Below are 21,111 nucleotides of genomic sequence, written 5' to 3'. Positions count from 1 at the left end.
CCTTGTACTGTGCCACTAACCTGCATTTACCATCGTCAGCAAACTGGTTATCGCTAAGGGCGATTGTGCATCTTTTTCTGTTCAATTCTTGATCTAAGGGGGATAAGCTGACTGCTAGCTTATTGATGTACATTATATCTAATAATAAATTAATACTTAACTATACAGCTATAAAACCAGCAGTATGTTTATAATGTGCAGCCAGTACGTCGATATATCGATATCCCCCCCCCCCCCCCCAATATATCAAGAGCGATAATGATATTTTTTTAAAATATTGATATATCGAATTTATGATATTTTTAAAAAATATCAGCAGACGCACTTTGCAGCTGTAAAATAATTGGTAAATTGCAGGTTTGGATGTTAACCTTCATTCTGTATGCCAGAGTTTTGCATCACAATGTATTTCATAGATGGGGGGGGGGGGGGGAATAAATAAATCTTCTTTCTTGTGGAATCTCGTTACATCAAGTAATTGTGCAATGATTCAAGCTCTAAGGTGTATGAATTAATCTGATGTTTTTGAACTTAAACCCACCTTTACATAGTGGTATTGTTCTTGCACCACCTACAATGTCAGCATTTTCTCATCTTTCATTGATCAACAGTAACCACTTTTATAGTGTGCAGCCATGTTTTTCAACTGTCCTCTGCTCATGATCACAGTGTCAACTCCATACGTTTGTAATTTTATTTTTATTCAGTTCTACATAATTATACTAACATTTGCATGGCCAATGACTCATTCCAAATCTAGAGTGAGAGATCTAATATCTCCAAAAACATAAAATCCGAATATCAATACTTGTAACTGAAAATTGGTGTGCACTGGGTTGCAATAATTAGTTATTTATTTTATAAACAGCACTAATAACATGTATACAAAGACAATTAAAATTATCTGTGGATCATTTTTAAGCAAAAAAATATTTTATACACACATATGAAATATGTTTCTTTTAAATATGTTGGTTTTGTACATCGATCTGTTTTCACCTAAAATTATCTAACATGTTGGTTTATATTTATAGTCTATGCCTTTCTTTCTGTATTCTGCTACCGTACACCTTAGACACCAAATTCCACGAGTCCATATAGCGGTCCATACACATGGCAATGCATTTCTGTGGAACAAGAAAGAACAAATTGTAAAGACAGACAGCTACAAATGCCGTACTATGACTAGATGGTAGCAAAAGTTAAAAAAAGAGGTGATGGGTATGGGAGGAGAGCAGCTGAGTAATTTAATAGTTTATATTTTATTTTATTTTTGAATTGGCTATGACTCCTAACAACTGGTAACTTTTCTCTGATGCTAATATACTTTACAAACAAAGCAAGTACCATGAAATTTTAAGCTACACTTATTAGTTAGCAGCACATAAAAAGGTACCACAGTTTACATTAGTAGTGTTTAGGCATGTCCGTAATATCAAAAATATTCTGTATTTTCACAGAATAAAATCCTTTTGAGCATTAGGCTGAGTAATTTTGCAAAATTAAACAATAATAAAACAAAGCAGGCCTCGATGGGTAACAAATTGGCCATTTTTTACAATTTACTTTTATTCACTTCCACTGTATAAGGTAACCTGAGAACCAAAAGGATCTTGTTCAAACTGACAATGGCCCCAGAAGCCTAGATGCACTTCATTTATAAACCAAAAAATTTCAATCTACTTACCTAGTACACTGCTAAGAAAACCTATGCACTGTGAAAGAGGCAGCCCTGTGTAAAACCTAACAAAGTGTGCTTCAGGCCAAATCACAAATTAACAACTTATCTACATCTACACTGTGATCAAAACTATCCGGACTCCCCCAAAAACATACATTTTTCATATTAGGTGCATTGTGCTGCCACCTAGTGCCAGGTACTCCAATTAGCAACCTCAATAGTCATTAGACATTGTGAACGAGCAGAATGGGGTGCTCCACAGAACTCACGGAATATGAACATGGTCAGGTGATTGGGCGTCACTTCTGTCAAACGTCTGTACGCCAGATTTCCACACTCCTAAACATCCCCAGGTCCAGTGTTTCTGATGTGATAGTGAAGTGGAAACGTGAAGGGACACGTACAGCACAAAAGCTTACAGGAACTATCACTGCACAGGTGTAGATTGATTTTTTAAGCACATTCTTGCTTCCCACTGTTGAAGAGTAATTTGGGGATGGCGACTGCGTCTTTAAACACGATCAACAAGATCGAGCACCTGTTCGTAACGCATAGCCTGTGGCGGAATCATTACATCACAATAACATCCCTGTAATGGACTAGCCTGCACAGAGTCTTGACCTGAGTCCTGCCGAACACATTTGGGATGTTTTGGAATCCTGACTTCGTGCCAGGCCTCACGACCAACATCGATACCTCTACTCAGTGCAGCACTCCATGAAGAATGGGCTGCCATTCTGCAAGAAACCTTCCTGCATGTGACTGAATGTATGCCTTTGAGAGTGGAAGCTGTCATCAAGGCTAAAGGTGGGCCAACACCATATGGAATTCCAGCATTACCGATTGAGGGCGCCACGAACTTGTGAGTCATTTTCAGCCAGGTGTCCGAATACTTTTGATCACATAGTGTATATTCTGTAAACCACTGTGAGAAACATGGCAAGGAGTGTGTCTCATTGTACCAAATACTAAGTTTTCTTCCTGTTCCATTCACATACAGAGCGTGCAAAGAATGACTGTTTGAATGCCTCTGTGCGTACAGTAATTATCCTGATCTTACCCTCATTATCCTTATGTGAGCAATACACTGGGGGTTGTAGTATGTTCCTAGAGTCATCATTTAAAGCTGGTCCTTAAAATTTTGTTAATGGGCTTTCTCAGGATAGTTTACATTTACCTTCAAGAGTCTTCCAGTTCATTTCCTTCAGTAGCTCTGGGACACTCTCCCACAGTTCAAACAAATCTGTGACCACTTGTGCTGCCCTTCTCTTTTATACGTTCAATATTCCCTGTCAATCCTACCCGATATGGGTACCACACACTTGAGCAATATTCTACAACTGGTTGTACGAGTGATTCATAAACAATCTCCTTTGTAGACTGATTGCACTTCCCCAGTATTCTACCAGTAAACCCATGACTGAACCTGTGAGATCATTCCATTTCATATTCCTACAAAGTGTCACACCCAGGTATTTGCTTGAATTGAGTGATTCCAACAGTGACTCCTTATATTATGGCTTTTTTTTTGGTGCACATTTTACATTTCTGAACATGTAAAGCGAGTTGCCAATATTTTCACCACTTTGAAATCTTATCAAGATCTGACCGAAAATTTACGCAGCTTCATAGATAACTGCATCATCTGCAAAATGTTTAAGGTTACTATTAACACAGTCCACAAGGTCATTAACAAACAACATGAACAGCCAGGGTCCCAACATTTCCCTTGGGCGCACCTGAAGTTACTTGTACATCTGATGATGACTCTCCATCCAAGATAGCATGTTGCGTCCTCCCTACCAAAAGTTCTCAATCCTGTCACAAATTTCACTTGATACCCCATATGATCACACTTTCGACAATAAGTGCAAGTGTGATACCGAGTCAAATGCTTTTTGGAAATCAAGAAATACTGCATCAACCTGAGTGCCTTGATCCAAAGCTTACACTATGTTATGTGAGATAAGTACGAGTTGGGTTTCATGTGATCGACATTTTCAGAATCCATGCGAGTTGGTACATTGACAAGGTCATTCTGTTCAAGATACCTCACTATATATGATGTCGGAATATGTTCTAAGATTCTACAACGAATCAATTTCAAGGATATTGGGCAGTAGTTTAGTGGCTCACTTCTACTACCCTTCTTGTAGATGGGTGTAACCTGTCCCATTTCTCCTAGAACTGGGCACAGTTTTTTGTTCGCAGGATCTACTCAGTTTGTAGTTAGAAGAGGGGCTAACTCAGCCACAAATTTAGCATAGAGTCTGATATGAATTCCATCTGGCCTTGGAGCTTTGTTCAGTTTTAACGAATTCAGCTGTTTCTCAACACCACTGACACTAACACTTACATCATTCATCTTTTCACTGATATAAGGACTAAATTGGGGCAATGTTCCTAGGCTTTCCTTTGTAATGAAACATTTGGAAACGGAATTAAGTATTTCTGCTTTTGCTATGCTACCCTCAATTTTAGTTCCTGTCTCATTCACTAGGAAGTGGATATTAACGTTGGTGCCACTAACAGACGTCACATACGACCAGAATTTCTTTGGGTTTTGTGAAATATCATTTGACAATATGACACTGCTGAGTTTTTATCTAGTTTACTAAACATATAAATCCTTCTGCTAGTTTGAGTTGTCCTTTGTACTTTGGTAATAATTTTTGCCACAACCATATTATGGCCACTGATATCAGTTTCAATGTGAACATCCTCAAAGAGGTCAGGTCTACTTATTGCCATTCCATATTTTCATCATGAGTGGGGTTCTTAACATCTGTTCTAGGTAGTTTTCAAAGAAGGCATTTAACAATGTTTCACGGGATTTTCCCAATACTGTAAGATGATTAAAGTCTCCACTGATGATTGGGGAAGTTATGTACGAGTGAACTGAGGTTTTCTCTAAAGTTTCCGGTTATGCCAGGAGATGAGTCTGGTGGGCAATAGAAGGATCCAATTATTTTACACCCACCCCTGATAGAGACTTTCCCAAACCATCTCACATGCAGCATCAATTTCTATCTCGGTAGATTTGAGTTTCTTTTCTACTGTGACAGATACATCATCTCCATTTCCCATTAGCCTATCGTTTTGCTGTACAATTCAATTTCCCTCCAAAAAATATCTTTGCTAACAACTTCATGTTTCAACCAGCTTTCTGTATATTATTATATGAGCTTCACTGCTTTTCAGGAGTGCTTCAAACTCTGGCACTTTGTTGCGAATACTTCTGCATTTAACCATTAGCATCTTAATACTCTCACCTGTGGAAGGCATTTTTTTTCTCAATATTATATGTGTATGTGTTTAAATACATCCCTTTTTACTAATACACTACAAAATTGATTACACTGATAAACATTGTAGTGTGGGATCGTCTTTATATATCCTATTGCAAAAATTTTCTGCTGATTCCAAGTACTAGGTCATAGATCTGTACACAATAGTCATTATGTAAGGACAAATATCATTAAAACTAAAAGCTGCACTGTAGTTTCAGCAACAACTCTTAGCTATTCTTACATGACATACTGAAAGCCATGGATCAAGACAGTCAAACAATGGAAAGTCCACGTCGGAATATCAACAATATTATGAAAAGTGTAGATGGCTATTCACCGTAAAGGTGACATGCACACATGACTGCTCTGTTGGGCAGTCTGGCAAGAGATAAGTCATGTGTATGTGATGTGTGCCTGCCTCTGTGATGTTTTCCTTCTTCTGAAGAAGGCTTTGGCTGAAAGATTAGTGCGTGCCTGTCTGCAACTCAACGTGTCACCTTTACAGCGTGTAGCGATCTATCCCTTTCACAACTGTTAATCAAGACAGACAGGTAGATGTGATTTTTCTTGTTTTCCGAAAAAGCATTCGATTTAGTATTGCTGTTGCTGTTGTGGTCTTCAGTCCAGCGACTGGTTTGTTGCAGCTCTCCATGCTACTCTATTGTGTGCAAGCTTCTTCATCTCTGAGTAACTATTACAACCTACATCCTTCTGATCTGTATAGTGTATTCATGCCTTAGCCTTCCTCTACAATTATTACCTCTGTGCTTCTGTCCGATACGAAAGTGATGATCGACCCTTTGACACCTCAGAATATGTCCTACCAACCTATCCCTTGTTCTAGTCAAGTTGTGCCACAAATTCCTCTTCTCCCCAATTCTATTCAGTACCTCCACATTAGTTTCGTGATCTATCCATCTAATCTTCAGCACTCTTCTGTAGCACCACGTTTCTAAAGCTTCTATTCTTTTCTTGTCTAAACTATTTGCTGTCCATGTTTCACTTCCATATATGGCTACACTCCATACAAATACTTTCAGAAAGGAGACTTCCCGGCACTTAAATCTATACTCGATGTTAACAAATTACTTTTCTTCAGAAACACTTTTCTTGCCATGGCCAGTCTATATTTTATATGCTCTCTACTTCGACCATCATCAATTATTTTGCTTCCCAAATAACAAAACTCAACTACTACTTTAAGTGTCCCATTTCCTAATCTAATTCCCTCAGCATCATCTGATTTATTTCAACTACATTCCATTATCCTCGTTTCGCTTTTGTTCATGTTCATCTTATATCCTCCTTTCAAGATACTGTCCATTCCGTTCAAATGCTCTTCCAGGTCCTTTGCTGTCTTTGACAGAATTACAATGTCATCGACAAACCTGAAAGTTTTTATTTCATCTCCATGGATTTTAATTTCTACTCCAAATTTTTCTTCTGTTTCATTCACTGCTTGTTCAATATACATATTGAATAACATTTTGGATAGGCTACAACCCTGTCTCACCCCCTTCTCAACCGCTGATTCCCTTTTGTGCCCCTAGACTCTTATTACTGTCACCTGGTTTGTGTACAAATACTAAATAGCCTTTCGTGCTCTGTATTTGACCCCTGCCACCTTCAGAATTTGAAAGAGATTATTCCAGTCAACATTGTCAAAAGCTTTCTCTAAGCCCAGAAATGCTAGAAATGTAGGTTTGTCTTTCCTTAATTTATCTTCTAAGATAAGTCATAAGGCCAGTATTGCCTCACGTGTTTCCAACACTTCCATGGAATCCAAACTGATCTTCCCCAAGATCGGCCTCTAAAAGTTTTTCCATTCTTGTACAAAGAATTCGTGTTAGTATTAAACTGATAGTTCAGTAATTTTCACACCTGTCAACACTTGCTTTCTTTGGGATTGGAATTATTATATTCTTCTTGAAGTCTGAGGGTATTTTGCCTTTCTCAAACATCTTGCTCGCCAAATGGAAATATTTTGTAATAGCTGGCTCTCCCAATGCTATCAGTACTTCTGACAGAATATCGTTAACTCCCGGGGTCATGTTTCGACTTGCGTCTTTCAATGCTCTGTCAAACTATTTACGCAGCACCATATTTCCCATCTCATCTTCATGTACGTCCTCCCCCATTTCACTAATATTGCCCTTGTATAGACCCTCTATATACTCCCACCTTTCTGCCTTCCCTACTTTGTTTAGAACTGGTTTTCCTCTGAGCTCTTGGTACTCATACAAATGGTTCTCTTCTCTCCAAAGGTCTCTCTAATTTTCCTGTACGCAGTATCTATCTTACCCCTAGTGATATACGCCTTTACATCCTTACATTTGTCCTCTAGCCATGCCTGCTTAGCCATTTTGCACTTCCTATCGATATAATGTTTTTGAGATGTTTGTATTCCTTTTTGCCTGCTTAATTTACTGCCTTTTTATATTTTCTATATTTCTGCATTATTATATTTCACCAATTAAATTCAATGTCTCTTCTGTTACCCAAGGATTTCTAATAGCCCTTGTCTTTTTACCTACTTGATCTTCTGCTGCCTTCACTATTTCATCTCTCGAACCTACCCATTCTTCTTCTACTGTATTTCTTCCCCCTGTATTTGTAAATCGTTCCCCAATGGTCTCTCTGAAACTATCTACGACCTCTGGTTCTTTCAGTTTGTACGGGTTCCATCTCCTTACATTCCTACCTTTTTTCAGTTTTAATCTCCAGTTCATAACCAATAGATTGTGGTAAGAGTCCAATTCTGCCCCTGGAGATGTCTTACCATTTAAAAATTGGTTCCCAAATCTCTGTCTTACCATTATATAATCTATACGAAAACTTCCAGTGTCTCCAGGCCTCTACAACCTCCTTTCACAATTCTTAAACCAACTGTTAGCTATGATTAACTTACGATTTGTGCAAAAGTCTACCAGGCAGCTTCCTCTATCATTCCTTACCCCCATTTCATATTCACCTACTACTTTTCATTCTCTTCACACTACCGAATTCCAGTCCTCCATGACTATTAAATTTTTGTCTCCCTACACTATCTGAATAATTTCTTTTATCTCATCATACATTTTTCAATCTCTTCGTCATCTGCAGGGCTAGTTGGCATATAAACTTTTACTACTGTGGCAGGCGTGGGCTTCGTGTCCATCTTTGCTACAATAATGCATTCACTATGCTGTTTGCAGTAGCTTACCCATACTCTTATATTTTTATTCGTTATTAAACCTACTCCTGCATTACCCCTACTTGATTTTTTATTTATAACCCTGACCAGAAGTCTTATTCCTCCTGCCACTGAACTTCACTAATTCCCACTATATCTAGCTTTAACCTATCCATTTCCCTTTCGTGGACTATTTTACCTCCGGAATATTTCACCCAAGAAGATGCCATCATAATTTAACCATACAGTAAAGCTGCATGCCCTTGGGAAAAATTTACTACTGTAATTTCCTCTTGCTTTCAGCCGTTCGCAGTACCAGCACAGCAAGGCCGTTTTGGTTAGTGTTACAAGGCCAGGTCAGTCAATCATCCACTCTGTTGCCCCTGCAACTACTGAAAAGGCTGCTGCCCCTCTTCAGGAACCACACGTTTGTCTGGCCTCTCAACAGATACCCCTTCATTGTGGTTGCACCTCCGGTACGGCTATCTGTATCGCTGCAGCTCACAAGCCTCCCCACAAATGGTCCATGGGAGGGATTTAGTAATATATGTATCTACATGTGTAAGATTGTATGGGGTATGAAGTGAAACTGGGAACTGAATTGAGGGTTTTTTCTTTTTTTGGCAGGGAGGATGCGATAAGTTATCTTGGATGGAGAGGCATCAAAAGATGTAGGTTTAACTTCGGGTGTGCCCCAGGGCAGTGTGTTGGGATGCCTGCTACTATGTTGCATATTAATGACCTTGTGGACAATATTAATTGTGACAATTTTTGCAGATGATGCAGTTATCTATAATGAAGTACAGTCTGAAAGAAGCTGCACAAATATTGCCAGTTCTTGATAAGATTCCAAAGTGGTGCAAGGCTGGCAATGTGTTTTAAATGTTCAGAAACATAAAATTGTGCACTTCATAAAATGGAAAAAAGTTCTCTCCTCTGACTATAATATCTGTGAGTCATAATTAGAATCTGTGAAATGACAAGTACCTGGGTGCAATACAATAAAATTGGCTCAGTCATTGGTAAAGCAAGTAACAGATTTCAAATTACTGGTAGAATACTAGGGAAATAGAGTCAGTCTACAAGGGAAATTGTTTATGTATCACTTGTGTGACCCATCCTACAATATTGCTGAAGTGTATGGGACGTGTACCAGACAGGAATCAGGGTATATTGAGCATAGAGAAGGACAGCACAAATGATCACAAGCTTTTTTGATCTGCAGCAGTCGTGTGTGTCACAGACAGAAAGAACTGAACTGGCATATCCTTGAAGACAGACACAAACTATTACAAGAAAGCCTACTTGTAAAGTTTTAAAAACCAGTTTTGAATGACGACTCTTAGGAATATACTATAACCCCAGACATACCACACCCACAGGGAGTGCGAGAACAAGGTTTGACAATTAACAGCATGCACAAAGGTTTTTAAACAATCATTCTTCTCCTGCTCCATACACAAATGTCACAGAAAAAATCCCTAATAACTGGTACAATGGGATGTACCCCTGTCAAGAGGAATGTTAGATATGAGTTATCAGCTTTGGCCAGAGACAAATTGTTAATGGGTTCTTTCACCATCACCTTTTGGTGCATATATTCACATTTTTATTGTTACCTGGTGAAGCCAACAAACGTGAGAATAAAAACTGGTGCTAGTGACACATTGCTATGTAGCTTAGCACAAGGTATAGGCTAGGCTAGAAGGTAACAATCCGAATGAGAGAGGCCAACTAAGCTGATACTAAAACAAACTGCTTGTGGTGATGGCTGTGGCAACAGAGTGACCTGTAGCTTACCCTTTGAAAAAAAATCACCAACATCACATTGTAATGGCCATATTGTTTATGGCATTTTTTGCACGTTTCCTATGTTACAGATCAAAGTCAATGACTTATCATGCATTCCTCTATATACAATGTCCCCTTACCCTTTGTCAAACACTTCAATGTTTGGCAGAATAAAGATGTAGATGTAGTTAGGGCACTTGACAGTCCACATCCTCGTAAACCTTGGAAATATGACAACAAATTGGTTTTGCCATCACATATAAAAGCATGTTCAAAAGGCTTACCATTCCATAAACCTCAAATGTTTACACTGTTAAAATTCTGCCAACCTATATTAACATCTGTCACTACTCTTCTAGAGTTGAGAGACAAAGGCAAATGGCCTGTAACTAAAACTGTCTTTCACCTAATTGTTTGTCTGAACCCCACAGGTTGAACGACTATGCCTACCTCCAGCCACTGAACTGACTTTTACAGCCAGTTATAGGTGGGACTTACAGTGAACATTATGAAGGCTACATCGACAAAGATTCATGTTGATTATGTCCTCTACTTGTTTTATATCTGTTCAGTGTACAGATACTAAATAGTAATTACTGAGGAAAAAGATGTTGTACAAAAACTATATATTTTTTTACGGAGGAGGCAAATGTTACGCGCAGGGTTCGTATTAGTGGGCTGAGAGTATTATAACTAAGGACAACAATTGAGACGCGGTTAAAAGCAATAATGCGGTATTATAAATCATTTGTATGTAATGGAGTATCGTCTGTAAACGCGTCTTTGTTTTACATCAGAATTTAGAAGTAGCTATTTCAGTTTTGAAGTGATCTGGTAAATGAGTATGTAAATAAAATACCAGGAGGCAACATTCTGTAATCAAAAAGACAAAATTTTTCACAAAACACATGATGTTACCTGTTCTGAACTGTCTAGCGAGGTACCCGGTTTGTTGATACATTTCTTAAAGCACTTTTCTGTCATTTTCTGAAATAATTAAAGGCGAAATTACTCTACTGTCAGAAAAATGTAACGATTGTTATGTAAATACTTTACATCATCTCTCGCTAAACATACCGTCAGGAGCTCCTGAGCGTTTGCAACAGCAATTTGCTGCTTTACTTGGTCCATCAATTCATCTTTCTGCGCCCCGGTTAGGGACCCAGTCTGCAAGCTGTCCATTTAAATATTTTCTTTAGTCTTCAGCAGCAAACCCACAGCATGAAGCCGCTCTCCACTTTCACACGGCGTGTGTGAAGATATTGTTGGCCAAAGATGTGTTACCTTGCCTTTCCCCATGCTTCATACCAACAGACGAGAGGCTGTAATTCTTCGTATACGAGGCACCATAAAAAATGATTGTAATTCTTGATTACTAAGCTCTGTAGATTTCGTTTCATTAGAGTATGGCATATACTTGTTATTTATGAATAAAACAATCGTAAAATACAGTCACTGAAAAATTAAAGGATTTGATGCAAGCCTTCACCTACTAAAGCTTACAGTGCAAATGTGCACCTGGAATGCTCAGTTTATTTGCTGTTGGTCAAGTTTTGTTTTCCCTTAGTCTCAGCGCTGTGAGATTGTTCGTGGATTGTTCACCTGTATTTGATGCAAATCGGTGCTTAACCCCAGAGATGATAATGTAACGTCACCCTGCGTGAGCGGTATGGTTGTTTGGTGTAGTCGCGAATTTCAATGGATATTTTTATGTTGGTCTTGACTTAAAAAACAATGGATTACAAAGAAGAACAGAACAACGAAATAGAAGCCCTGGATTCAATTTACTGTGGTGAACTTGAAAGTAAGCGCGCAAGTTTCTTTTTTCAACTTCGAAACGTGATGTTTTTACCAATATAAGTAAGATTACAGTAAACCCCAGTTGTGGTTAACTGTGTAAATGGCACAGAAAATGATTGCTGTAGATATCGTTAAAGGTGGAAATCGAAGATTTTATCAAGTGAAAAAGTATCTACTTTATGATCAGCATGTTTGAGATTGACGTTTGTCGTCATAAATTGCCTGGTACATGAAGCTGAAGCTCTTATATTTTGCGAAGGGTAGATTACAGTTGTTATTCTGGAGTAAAATGAAAGTGCTGCAACAAGTTGCAAGCCTTCTCCAATGTTGTTTTGAAAGCGTTGCAGTTGGTGTTGACACTTCTATCCAATGTAGATCATCTGGGGGATCAAAGTGTAGTTTGTAGATCACCCTGGTATTCAATACACTGTACTGTCTCAGGGCACAAATCAATTGAGCGGAGAAGTATACGTGCCACTAGAACTTGTAGTTAAGCCAAACAAATCCCTATAACAGAAATCCATATTGTAACATCGCAAACATGGGCTGTATGTATTGTAAAGCTTGAGGATATTACCTTGTTTAAAGATATACACCTCTTAACTATTTTACGCTGCTGTACAACATTAAACTTGAGTTGAGGAGGCTTTGTATTTCTGTAAATGCATGCTTAGCAGGAGTTGTATTTGCAGTTGTGTTTATGTCACTTACTAATAATTTTCTACTGATTCATTTATGCTTATTGTGTTACTTCCAGAAATTTTGCAAGGGAGACATATGTCATATCCAAACATACAGTGAGTGAGTGCTGTTTTGGATAAAGGTTGATTCTGTACAAGCTTGATTTAGAATAGCAATTGACAAGCATTTGAAAGAAGTGAGAAATGATTTTCATTGAAATTTGCTTACAACCTTTTTTTTTAAGTTTACAGCAGTACAGTGGAATAATTCATTGTTAATCAAGATTGTTTATTTTATTTCCCAACTGTTTTTCAGTTTTAACAACAGAGCCATATCACAGATTTTTAATACCTATAAAGTCTGAAGAATATGAACCAGACACTGAAAATGGAATGTCATGCAAGTTAAAATTTAGTTACACTGACAAATATCCAGATGAACCTCCAGAAGTTGAAGTTACAGAAACCAGTAACCTTGAAGATGTAGATACAGACCTGCTGACACAGCATATATTGAAGGAGGTTGGTAATATTACAATGATTTGAGTTTTGAAGCCTTGCGCCCAGTATTTTAAGCATTGAATAAAGTGAGAAGGTCTTTGACAAAATTGCCCAGGAATGCTAATTTTCAAATTTCTATAAAGATAAATTTTTGTGTCTGAAGTTTGGATTATCTGTACTGAAAAATTGACATGGTAACGTAAAATTGGATTCGTGATGCCAACAACCTGTCCTAAATGATTCATTATTTTGCAGATTATTATAATACACTGCCAATTTCACAGGATGGCTGCCAGAATGTTAAGCATATTGGATGATGTATGTAGACTCTGTGTACTTACCAGTGCTGAAAAGTATACATTTTAGCACTCATTTAGACTGTGGTATTACACCTAGCCATCCAAGATATCTACAAAATGAAAATATCTCTTATTCAGATTAAACTGTAGTAGGCTATTACCTTGTTCCATTGTGTTTTTCCTGCTATATTTCTATTTTCTTCAGGAGGCTCACAACTCTTTTGCAAGATGTGCTTGGGAAACTTGGTGTCCTGAGCCATCTTCTCTTCCTGTGCCACACTAATGTTCTACTTTGACTTAACATCCGATGGATGCCCTATTCACCATTGACTAGGCTCTAACTGCAGTTGCTACTTTTGTTTACTTGCCTTTGCCTTAAATAAGGAAGGATAGGAACACAACAATCACACTCCAACTGATTTTTTGTTAATGTTCTGCCTATACACCAGAATAGTCATGATGGCGTGTACCGCTGCGAGTTTTTTGGATAGTAACTCACTCAAATGCACTGAAGATAGCTGTCTGTAGCTGAAATCTGGATATGCAGGACTAATAAAAAAACCAGTGCGATTATGATTGGTTGCTAACTTTCCTATCCTTCCTTAATTAATCTACAGCCGCTGTTTACATTGGTTCCTTATGGAATCAGAGATGGTCAGCTTTACCTTTTTGCTACATCTTAAACCCCTTTGAGGTTACTTAGAAGTGTCCCCATTACCAGGTTTTGCCTCCACGTTATTTTCAAAATTTCTCAATAGTGTGGGGAAAGGTTGCGAAACACAACACCCAGTGTGGTAACTACTGCACAAGGATCCCACAGTTGGCGTCCTTGGTTTTCCTTCCCCAGGAGTATGTGTGTGTATCATTTGGGACACATGGACTCGGGGCAGTGGCCACTGTGCCAAGTTACTGTTGCATAGGCCCTGTGAAGCCCATGGGGAGAGCTCCAGGTTGAAGTGGATCTCAGTGTGGCGGACCATTTGCAATGAAGAAATTCAAGTTGAACGATGCTGTTGGCTGTATGGTGCATAAGTCATTAAGTCTCATTATTTCAGTTGACTTGCTTAAATACAAGGTCACAGTTCATAATAATTGATGAAAAGTTGTCAAGTAAAACAGGGTGTTCCCCAAAGATGTGTTATAAGCTCTCTGTTCCTTATCTATGTAAACAATTTAGAAGACAATCTGTGCAGTCCTCTTATACTGTTTGCAGATAATACTGTCAATTACTATCATGTAATTTCATCAGATGATCAAAGCGAATTGCAAAATGATTTAGACAAGAAGTGGCAATTTACTCTAAATCAAGAAAAGTGTGACTTCTTCCACATGAGCACGAAAAAGTCACTAAATTTCAGTTGTGTGACAAACACACAGATCTAAAGGTTGTAAACTCAATTAAACTCTTAGGGAGTACAATTACAGATAATTTAAATTTGAATGATCACATAGATAATGTTGTGGGGAAAGCAAACCAAAGACTGTGATTTACTGGCAGAACATTTAGAAAATGTAATAGGTTTACTAGAGAGACTGCTTAAACTGTGATTGTCTGCCCTACTCTTGAGTACTGCTGTTCAGTGTGGGATCCACATGAGATGGGATTGGTGGAGGACATTGAAAAAGTTCAAAGAAGGGCAGCTTGTTTTGTTTTATCGAGAAATAGGAGAGAGAGTGCCACAGATATGATACACTAATTGGGGTGGCAGTCATTAAACATAGGTGCAAGACCTTCTCGCGAAATTTCAATCATGAACTTTCTCCACAGAGTGTAAAAATATTTCATTGGCATCCACGTATGCAGGATGATCATTGTAAAAAAAATAAGAGAAATTGGAACTTGCATGGAAAGATTTAAATGTTCATTTTTCCTGCACACGTTTAGAGAGTGGAACGATAGAGAAGTAATTCAAAAGGTGATTCGATGAACCCTCTGCCAGGTACTAATTTGTGAATTGCAGAGTAATCATGTAGATGTAAATATAAGATATGTCTACATTTATATGACTGCAATTCACACTTAAGTGTCTGGCAGAAGGTTCATTGAACCATTTTCACGCATTTTCTCTACTGTTCCACTCTCAAATAGCACCTGGGAAAAATGAACTTTCAAATCTCTCCATGTGCCAACGGCCTTGCTGCAGTGTTAACACCTGTTCCCATCAGATTACCCAAGTTAAGCACTGTCAGGCTGGGCCAGCACTTGGATGGTTGACCATCCGGTCGACAGAGTGCTGTTGGCAAGTGGGGTGCTCTCAGCCCTTGTGAGGCAAACTGAGGAGCTACTTGATTGAGAAGTAGCAGCTCCGGTCTCATAAACTGGCATACGGCCGGGAGGCCATAGTGCTGACCATATGCTCCTCTATATCTGCATCCAGTGACGCCTCTGGGCTGAGGATGACATGGCGGTATCATTGGGCCGTAATGGCCTGTCTGGGAGGAGTTTAGTTTAGTTTTAAATCTTTCAAAGCAGTCATTTCTGTTATTTTATTGTGATGATCATATCTCTGAATGTAAGTGTTGGTGGAGAAAGATGGTGATTGAAATTTCGTGAAAAGCTCTCACAATGATGGTCATATGGAGGTCATCTTTATTTTAATGACTGGTGCCCCAACTTGTGTATCATATCCATGGCACTGTCTCTGCTGTTTTGTAATAACACAAAATGAACTGCCCCTCCTCCCTTTTGTTTTTGTCAGTACTATCTGGTAAGGGTCCCATACTGCACAGTAGTACTCTAGCATAGGACAAACGGGTGTAGTGTAGGTAGACTTTCTAGTGGATCTGTTGTATCTTCTATGGGTTCTGCCAATAAAATGCAGTCTTTGGTTCACCTTCCCCACAACACCATTTCATTTCTCTCGCTAGATGCTGACTGCCATGAAAACTGACCTGTCAAGCAAGGAGAGGGGGGGGGGGGGGGGGGAGAGAGAGAGAGAGAGAGAGAGAGAGAGAGAGAGAGAGAGAGAGATATGTGCATCAATTCCCTCTGATAGTGATCATTACCTGATTGTTTTCTCATTTCACAATGTCAATCAGCTGGATGCCTCCTATGTTGCCATTCTTGACCCACATCCCTCCCCACCTTCCCCCTTCTCAAAAGGCAAAACACTAGCAGTGTGTATCACCCAGTTCGTTGTGGCAATGCCCGTCTGTGCAGACTTTACAGCCCGTGGCTAAGGGTGGGGGATGGGGGGCCTGGTAGCTGAAACCCCACTGCTGGAGCCAGAATATTGCTGAGGTGGCATGGTGCAACACCCCAGTGCACCTCAATGGTAAGCTAAATTACCACATGCTGTGCCCTGATGTGCTGCCTTGGTCCCCTACGTGACCAAAAGTTGGGCCCAGTCATAATATTCTTGTCAGACCTGATGCTCCTTCTGCACCCATCGCCCCACACTATGGCTCCTACCCCTGTGACTGTCCCTGCTGCAAGACTTGCCCTATGCACCCTCCTACCACCACCTACCATAGTCCTGTAACTGGCAAAACATATACTATCAAAGGGAGAGCCACCTGCAAAACAACATGTCGTATACCAGCTATTATGTAAACACTGTTCAGCCTTCGACATTGGCATGACTACCACCAAATTATTAATTAGGCAGAGGGTATATACTGGCAACTCACAGTATCCCGTTGCAGAGCATGCTTTACAACGTGACATTCGTGACTTCAATGCCTGTTCCACCATACGTGCCATCTGGATTCTTCCCCCAGGTACCAGTTTCTCGGAACTCTGCAGGTGGGAACTAGTGCTACAACGTGTCCTTGGTTCCTGCCATTTATCTGTCCTTAATTTACATTAATTTCTTCCATCTCAGCTTTTTATTACTGTAACTACTCTTTGCTTCACTCATTTTAATTTCCTACAGCTTCCATTGCCTTTCTTGTCTATTTTTCACCGCCCCCTCCCACCTCTGTTAAGTACAATGCACTTAGCTTCTCACTCTTAGTAACTCATGCACAGTGTTTTAGTAGTAATCTCTGTCTTGCATATTACCCTATCTTCCACCTTTAAGCTCTCAGGTTTTCCAATCTTATCCGATGCAGTCCCCAACAATCAGTCTTTCCTTCTCATCCCATATGGTAAATCTCACCTGACCTGTGGTTCTGGGTGACTTTCCCGAAATCTACCCCTTTTCCTAGTCTTCTCCAGTCCTTTACCTTCGCCCTTCTTCCTTCTCCTTCAACCCTTCTGCCTGACGAAGGAGCCACTGGTCCGAAAGCTTGCCAATCACAACAGTCTTTTATATGAGTGTGTTCTGCCACCGCTTGGTGAGTAGATTTTTTATATATCAAATTAAAGAAATAAATAGTTAATAGATAATATTTTACTATCAAAGGAAATGATATTTGCATGGCCTGTTTTAGCTTTCCATATAACAAGCTATAATTATGAAGAATAAATAAATAAAAATGACCAATGCTATTCACTGTAAACACACTTATTGAAAACAATAACGGGAATAGCGTGTCTGGTAGCTGTGTAATCTGGCCACTTCGGGTGTGGAGGCACTTGTGCACTGCAGTGCGCTGTGCGGGGTGCGCAATCATTGGGTGAGCGTGCCCGCAGCTGTGGTCATGTGTAATTGATTGGCTGGCACGAGGAGATATGGCAACATGGCACAGGCCCACCTCAATTGTTCGGAAGCCAGGCCGTGGCACTACTGAACGGCTTAATAAATTGCACAGAGACTCTGTTGCGCTAACCCTAATGCTTGGTGTGCTCACCTACCGAATCTATTGGCAGGGAAACTGAATGATACGGAACAGGGTTACAGGAGAGTGCAAAAACTGCAGCAGGATGGAGCAGCTTGTTGTAGGGTGTATCGGTGGATCAGATTGGTGTAACTAGTATGGAGGTGGCAGAGGATTGTGGATTGACGACAGAATGGTCAAAGGGAAGGCTGCCACGCATCCGTAACTGTTTGGTTACATTTGTGACACTCCATTATCTGTTCTCTAATGGGGTTGGTAATGTGGACCACGATTAATTACTTGGATGGTCCTCTTTTAATCCAGGATGGTGTGTGCAGAAAGATGAGTTGCGTAACACTAGCAACTCAGAGGCCGTGGAATCGGTAGAGCTCCCTTGGAAAAAATTCTTTATTCAGTAAGACGCTCGTACAGTGGATGAAGTTGGCAGCTCTGTGCTGTACGTTGATCCACAGGCAGCAATGGCTACCCCAACATAGCACAAGGTGGTGTGTTTGGCTGCAGCAGCTCTTGGTTGCTGGGTAGGAAAGCTGGTTCAGCAAAGTGGCAGCAACAGCATGGGGTGTAGGACTGACATCAGACATTTGGCAGGGAGTAGGCATGTGTGTGCTGGACAGCCATCTGTCTTGGCGGACAGCCAAGCACCTAGTTCACTGGCTCTGAAACCAAGACCCCTCGCAGGCATCCAGAGATCGGATGAAGTCATCATGGAGGTGGCTCTCACTTGGTGGCTCCGGCTCGACCTCAGAATCATCATGTCTTGCAGCAGTTTGTACACCAGCAGTTGGCAGATGAAGTGGCTAGATGTTAACGAGACTAACTGGCCCACATGGGACCATTGACTGGTACCGAGTATGTCTCAGTGTTGGTAGTAGTTGAAGACAAGATACTGCTACATTTGAGCACTGAGTATTTATAGTGGTTCTGCCCAGCTCAGTTACGACCGGGCCCAACGTTTGGTCACATCATCAGGCCACAGCACAAGATTATTTAGCTCACCACTGAAATGCACTGGGGTGTTGCACTATGCCACCTCAGCGATATTTGGGCTCCAGCAGTAGGATTTCAACTACCTTGCCCCCCCCCCCCCTCCATCCCCTCCCCCCTCAGCCACGGGTTGTAAAGTCTGCACAGATGGGTGATGCCACAATAGTTCCATGCTGCTAAGAGCCAGTTATACAACGTCATTGGACCCCATTATCTTTATGTCCTGATCATTGTCCTGGTAGCCTCTGCAGTCAGTGGGTCCACTAGTTCATTCCCCAGGATCCCAACACAACTGGGGAACCAGAAGAATACTACTGTCTTCCCACTGTCATGGAGGTCTAAGAGGAGATCTTGGATATATGTTAGCTTTAGAGGAGATTGGGAGAGTGATGGAAAGCTATTCTAGGTGTGGTGTGCAAAATTTCATACATAATGTATCTCATTTCACAGCATGTTTTTAGGAAATCATGGCCCTGTCAAAGTAGCTGATTAACACAATCTAGACCAGGATAATACTGAGTCACCAGTGGGGTGCTCTGAAGTTGTTTTGTGGAGGGATCAGCAGTACAGGATTGGATGTGATAACCCGGGAAACCTGCTTTTTAATTAGGATGGTGGTGTAATTACATGCAGTGAAGGCTGAGGTGAAAATGGTGGTGTATTGCTGTAAAGTGTCTGCATCCGAACAAATATGTTTGCCTCAGATGCCAAGGCTGTAAGGAGGAAATGTTTGACACGGAAAGGATGGCATCTGTTGAAATGCAAGTACTGTTGTTTGTTTGTTTTGTGGTTGGTTTAATGTGGACAGAAGTGTGTATCTGGCCTTCGCTGAGGACGAGATCAACATCAATGAAAGTGGCATGGGATTCGGGACAGGACCACGTGAAATTTAATTGGGAGAAGATATTCTGAGATTCCAGGAATTTTAGCAGGTCAGCCTCACCATGAGTCCATATGGTAAAGATGTCATCAATGTATCTAAACCAAACTAGAGGCTGAAGACTTACGGATCCCAGAAAAGCCCCTTCCAAGCGACCCACAAAAAGGTTGGCACAGGAAGGAGCCATCCTGGTTCCCATGGCCGTATTCCTGATTTGTTTGTATGTCTGCCCCTCAAAGGTGAAGTAGTAGTTGGTAAGTATAAAGTTGACTAAGGTGAGTAGGAAGGATGTCATAACTTTGGAATCAGATGGGCACTGACTGAGGAAATGTTCACCAGCAGACCGACCATGTTCATGGGGGATGTTGGTATAGATGGAGGTGGTGGTGGTGTCAATGGTGACAAGCAAGGTGTGTGGTGGAAGAGGGACAGGTACGGATTTCAGGCAATCTAGGAAATGATTGGTATCTTTGATGTAGGAGGGGGGTTGTTGTATGGGTTGCAGGTGTTGATCAACTAAGGCCGATATACGTTTGGTGGGAGCTTTGAAGCCAGCAACTATAGGACAGCCAGGTAGATTGGGTTTGTGGATCTTAGGAGAAAGGTGCGTGGTTTGGGTGGGGTGAGGTGTTAGTCCTTGTGAGGGGCTTGAGAGGTTTTAAGGAAGGACTGCAGGTCAGTTTGAATCACAGTGAAGAGATCTTGATGGCAGACGCTGTGTGTAGAGGTATTAGGATAGGAAGGGAATACCACTGTTCAGGTAGTTTAGGATAAGGTGGGATAGCTTTTTGAGGTGAAGTCTGGCATGTTGTTTGAAGTTGGCTTGGTGGATGGTACCATTCAAGGAAACATAAGAGTCAGATAACTGCAGGATTTTATAGGAGAGATGTCTGGTAGAGTGGAAATTTGCTGATGAGGCATATAGGTCACAGATTAGCCGGGTAAGAGGAAGAGATTGCTGTATTTGAAACTGTAAAAGAGCCTGTTGTAGGGTAGGACTGCATCCAGAAACGGGGGCTTTCAATGTTAGGTCTTTTGGAGTAACTCCAAGGGACAAGCAGGTTTCAAGAAACAGAATGTGGGACCTTAGTTTTGATAGTGCAGAGGCATATTTTCGAAAAGAACGGATGTAATATGAGATGGGATTCATCATGACAAGAGAGGACAGTTTGAAGAGTTAAAAATTGGGAAAATGGCAAAAAATTACATAAGCAGAGGGTGGAATGGATAGAAAAGTGAAAGAACGCAACAAAAAAGTGAAACTGCATCTACTATTACAAAACTACAATGAAACTCTTAACTAGTCACCCA

The 21,111-nt window shown here is 40.4% G+C and overlaps 2 protein-coding genes across 2 annotated transcripts in view; one reads left to right on the top strand and one right to left on the bottom strand.

Annotated features, from left to right (window-relative positions):
• Positions 1-836: 836 nt before the first annotated feature.
• On the bottom strand, positions 837-11,226 carry LOC126093427 (mitochondrial import inner membrane translocase subunit Tim13). Its single transcript, XM_049908719.1, has 3 exons — positions 11,012-11,226; positions 10,853-10,921; positions 837-1,127 (listed from the first exon to the last, which is right to left on the bottom strand). The coding sequence occupies exons 1-3, from the start codon at positions 11,114-11,116 to the stop codon at positions 1,029-1,031; spliced, it is 273 nt and encodes a 90-aa protein (XP_049764676.1). The 5' UTR covers positions 11,117-11,226; the 3' UTR covers positions 837-1,028.
• A 323-nt stretch (positions 11,227-11,549) lies between these two features.
• LOC126093411 (RWD domain-containing protein 1) overlaps positions 11,550-21,111 on the top strand; it is a 41,759-nt gene continuing 32,197 nt past the window's right edge. The window contains exons 1-2 of the mRNA XM_049908718.1: positions 11,550-11,738; positions 12,731-12,936. Of these exons, the coding sequence (XP_049764675.1) occupies positions 11,669-11,738; positions 12,731-12,936 (276 nt within the window). The 5' untranslated portion in view covers positions 11,550-11,668. The remainder of the gene's footprint in view (positions 11,739-12,730; positions 12,937-21,111) is intronic.

Source organism: Schistocerca cancellata, chromosome 1 (assembly GCF_023864275.1).
Source record: "Schistocerca cancellata isolate TAMUIC-IGC-003103 chromosome 1, iqSchCanc2.1, whole genome shotgun sequence".
NCBI lineage: Eukaryota > Metazoa > Arthropoda > Insecta > Orthoptera > Acrididae > Schistocerca > Schistocerca cancellata.
This window is presented reverse-complemented; position numbering and strand designations above follow the sequence as displayed.

What these genes read in the sequence shown, in the direction of transcription:
- LOC126093427 (XM_049908719.1), bottom strand. Translation starts at nt 11,116, where the DNA reads ATGGACAGCTTGCAGACTGGGTCCCTAACCGGGGCGCAGAAAGATGAA. An exon ending in ACGCTCAGGAGCTCCTGACG is followed by an intron (nt 10,922 to 11,011) that starts GTATGTTTAGCG and finishes TAATTATTTCAG; the next exon opens with AAAATGACAGAAAAGTGCTT. An exon ending in CGCTAGACAGTTCAGAACAG is followed by an intron (nt 1,128 to 10,852) that starts GTAACATCATGT and finishes CTTGTTCCACAG; the next exon opens with AAATGCATTGCCATGTGTAT.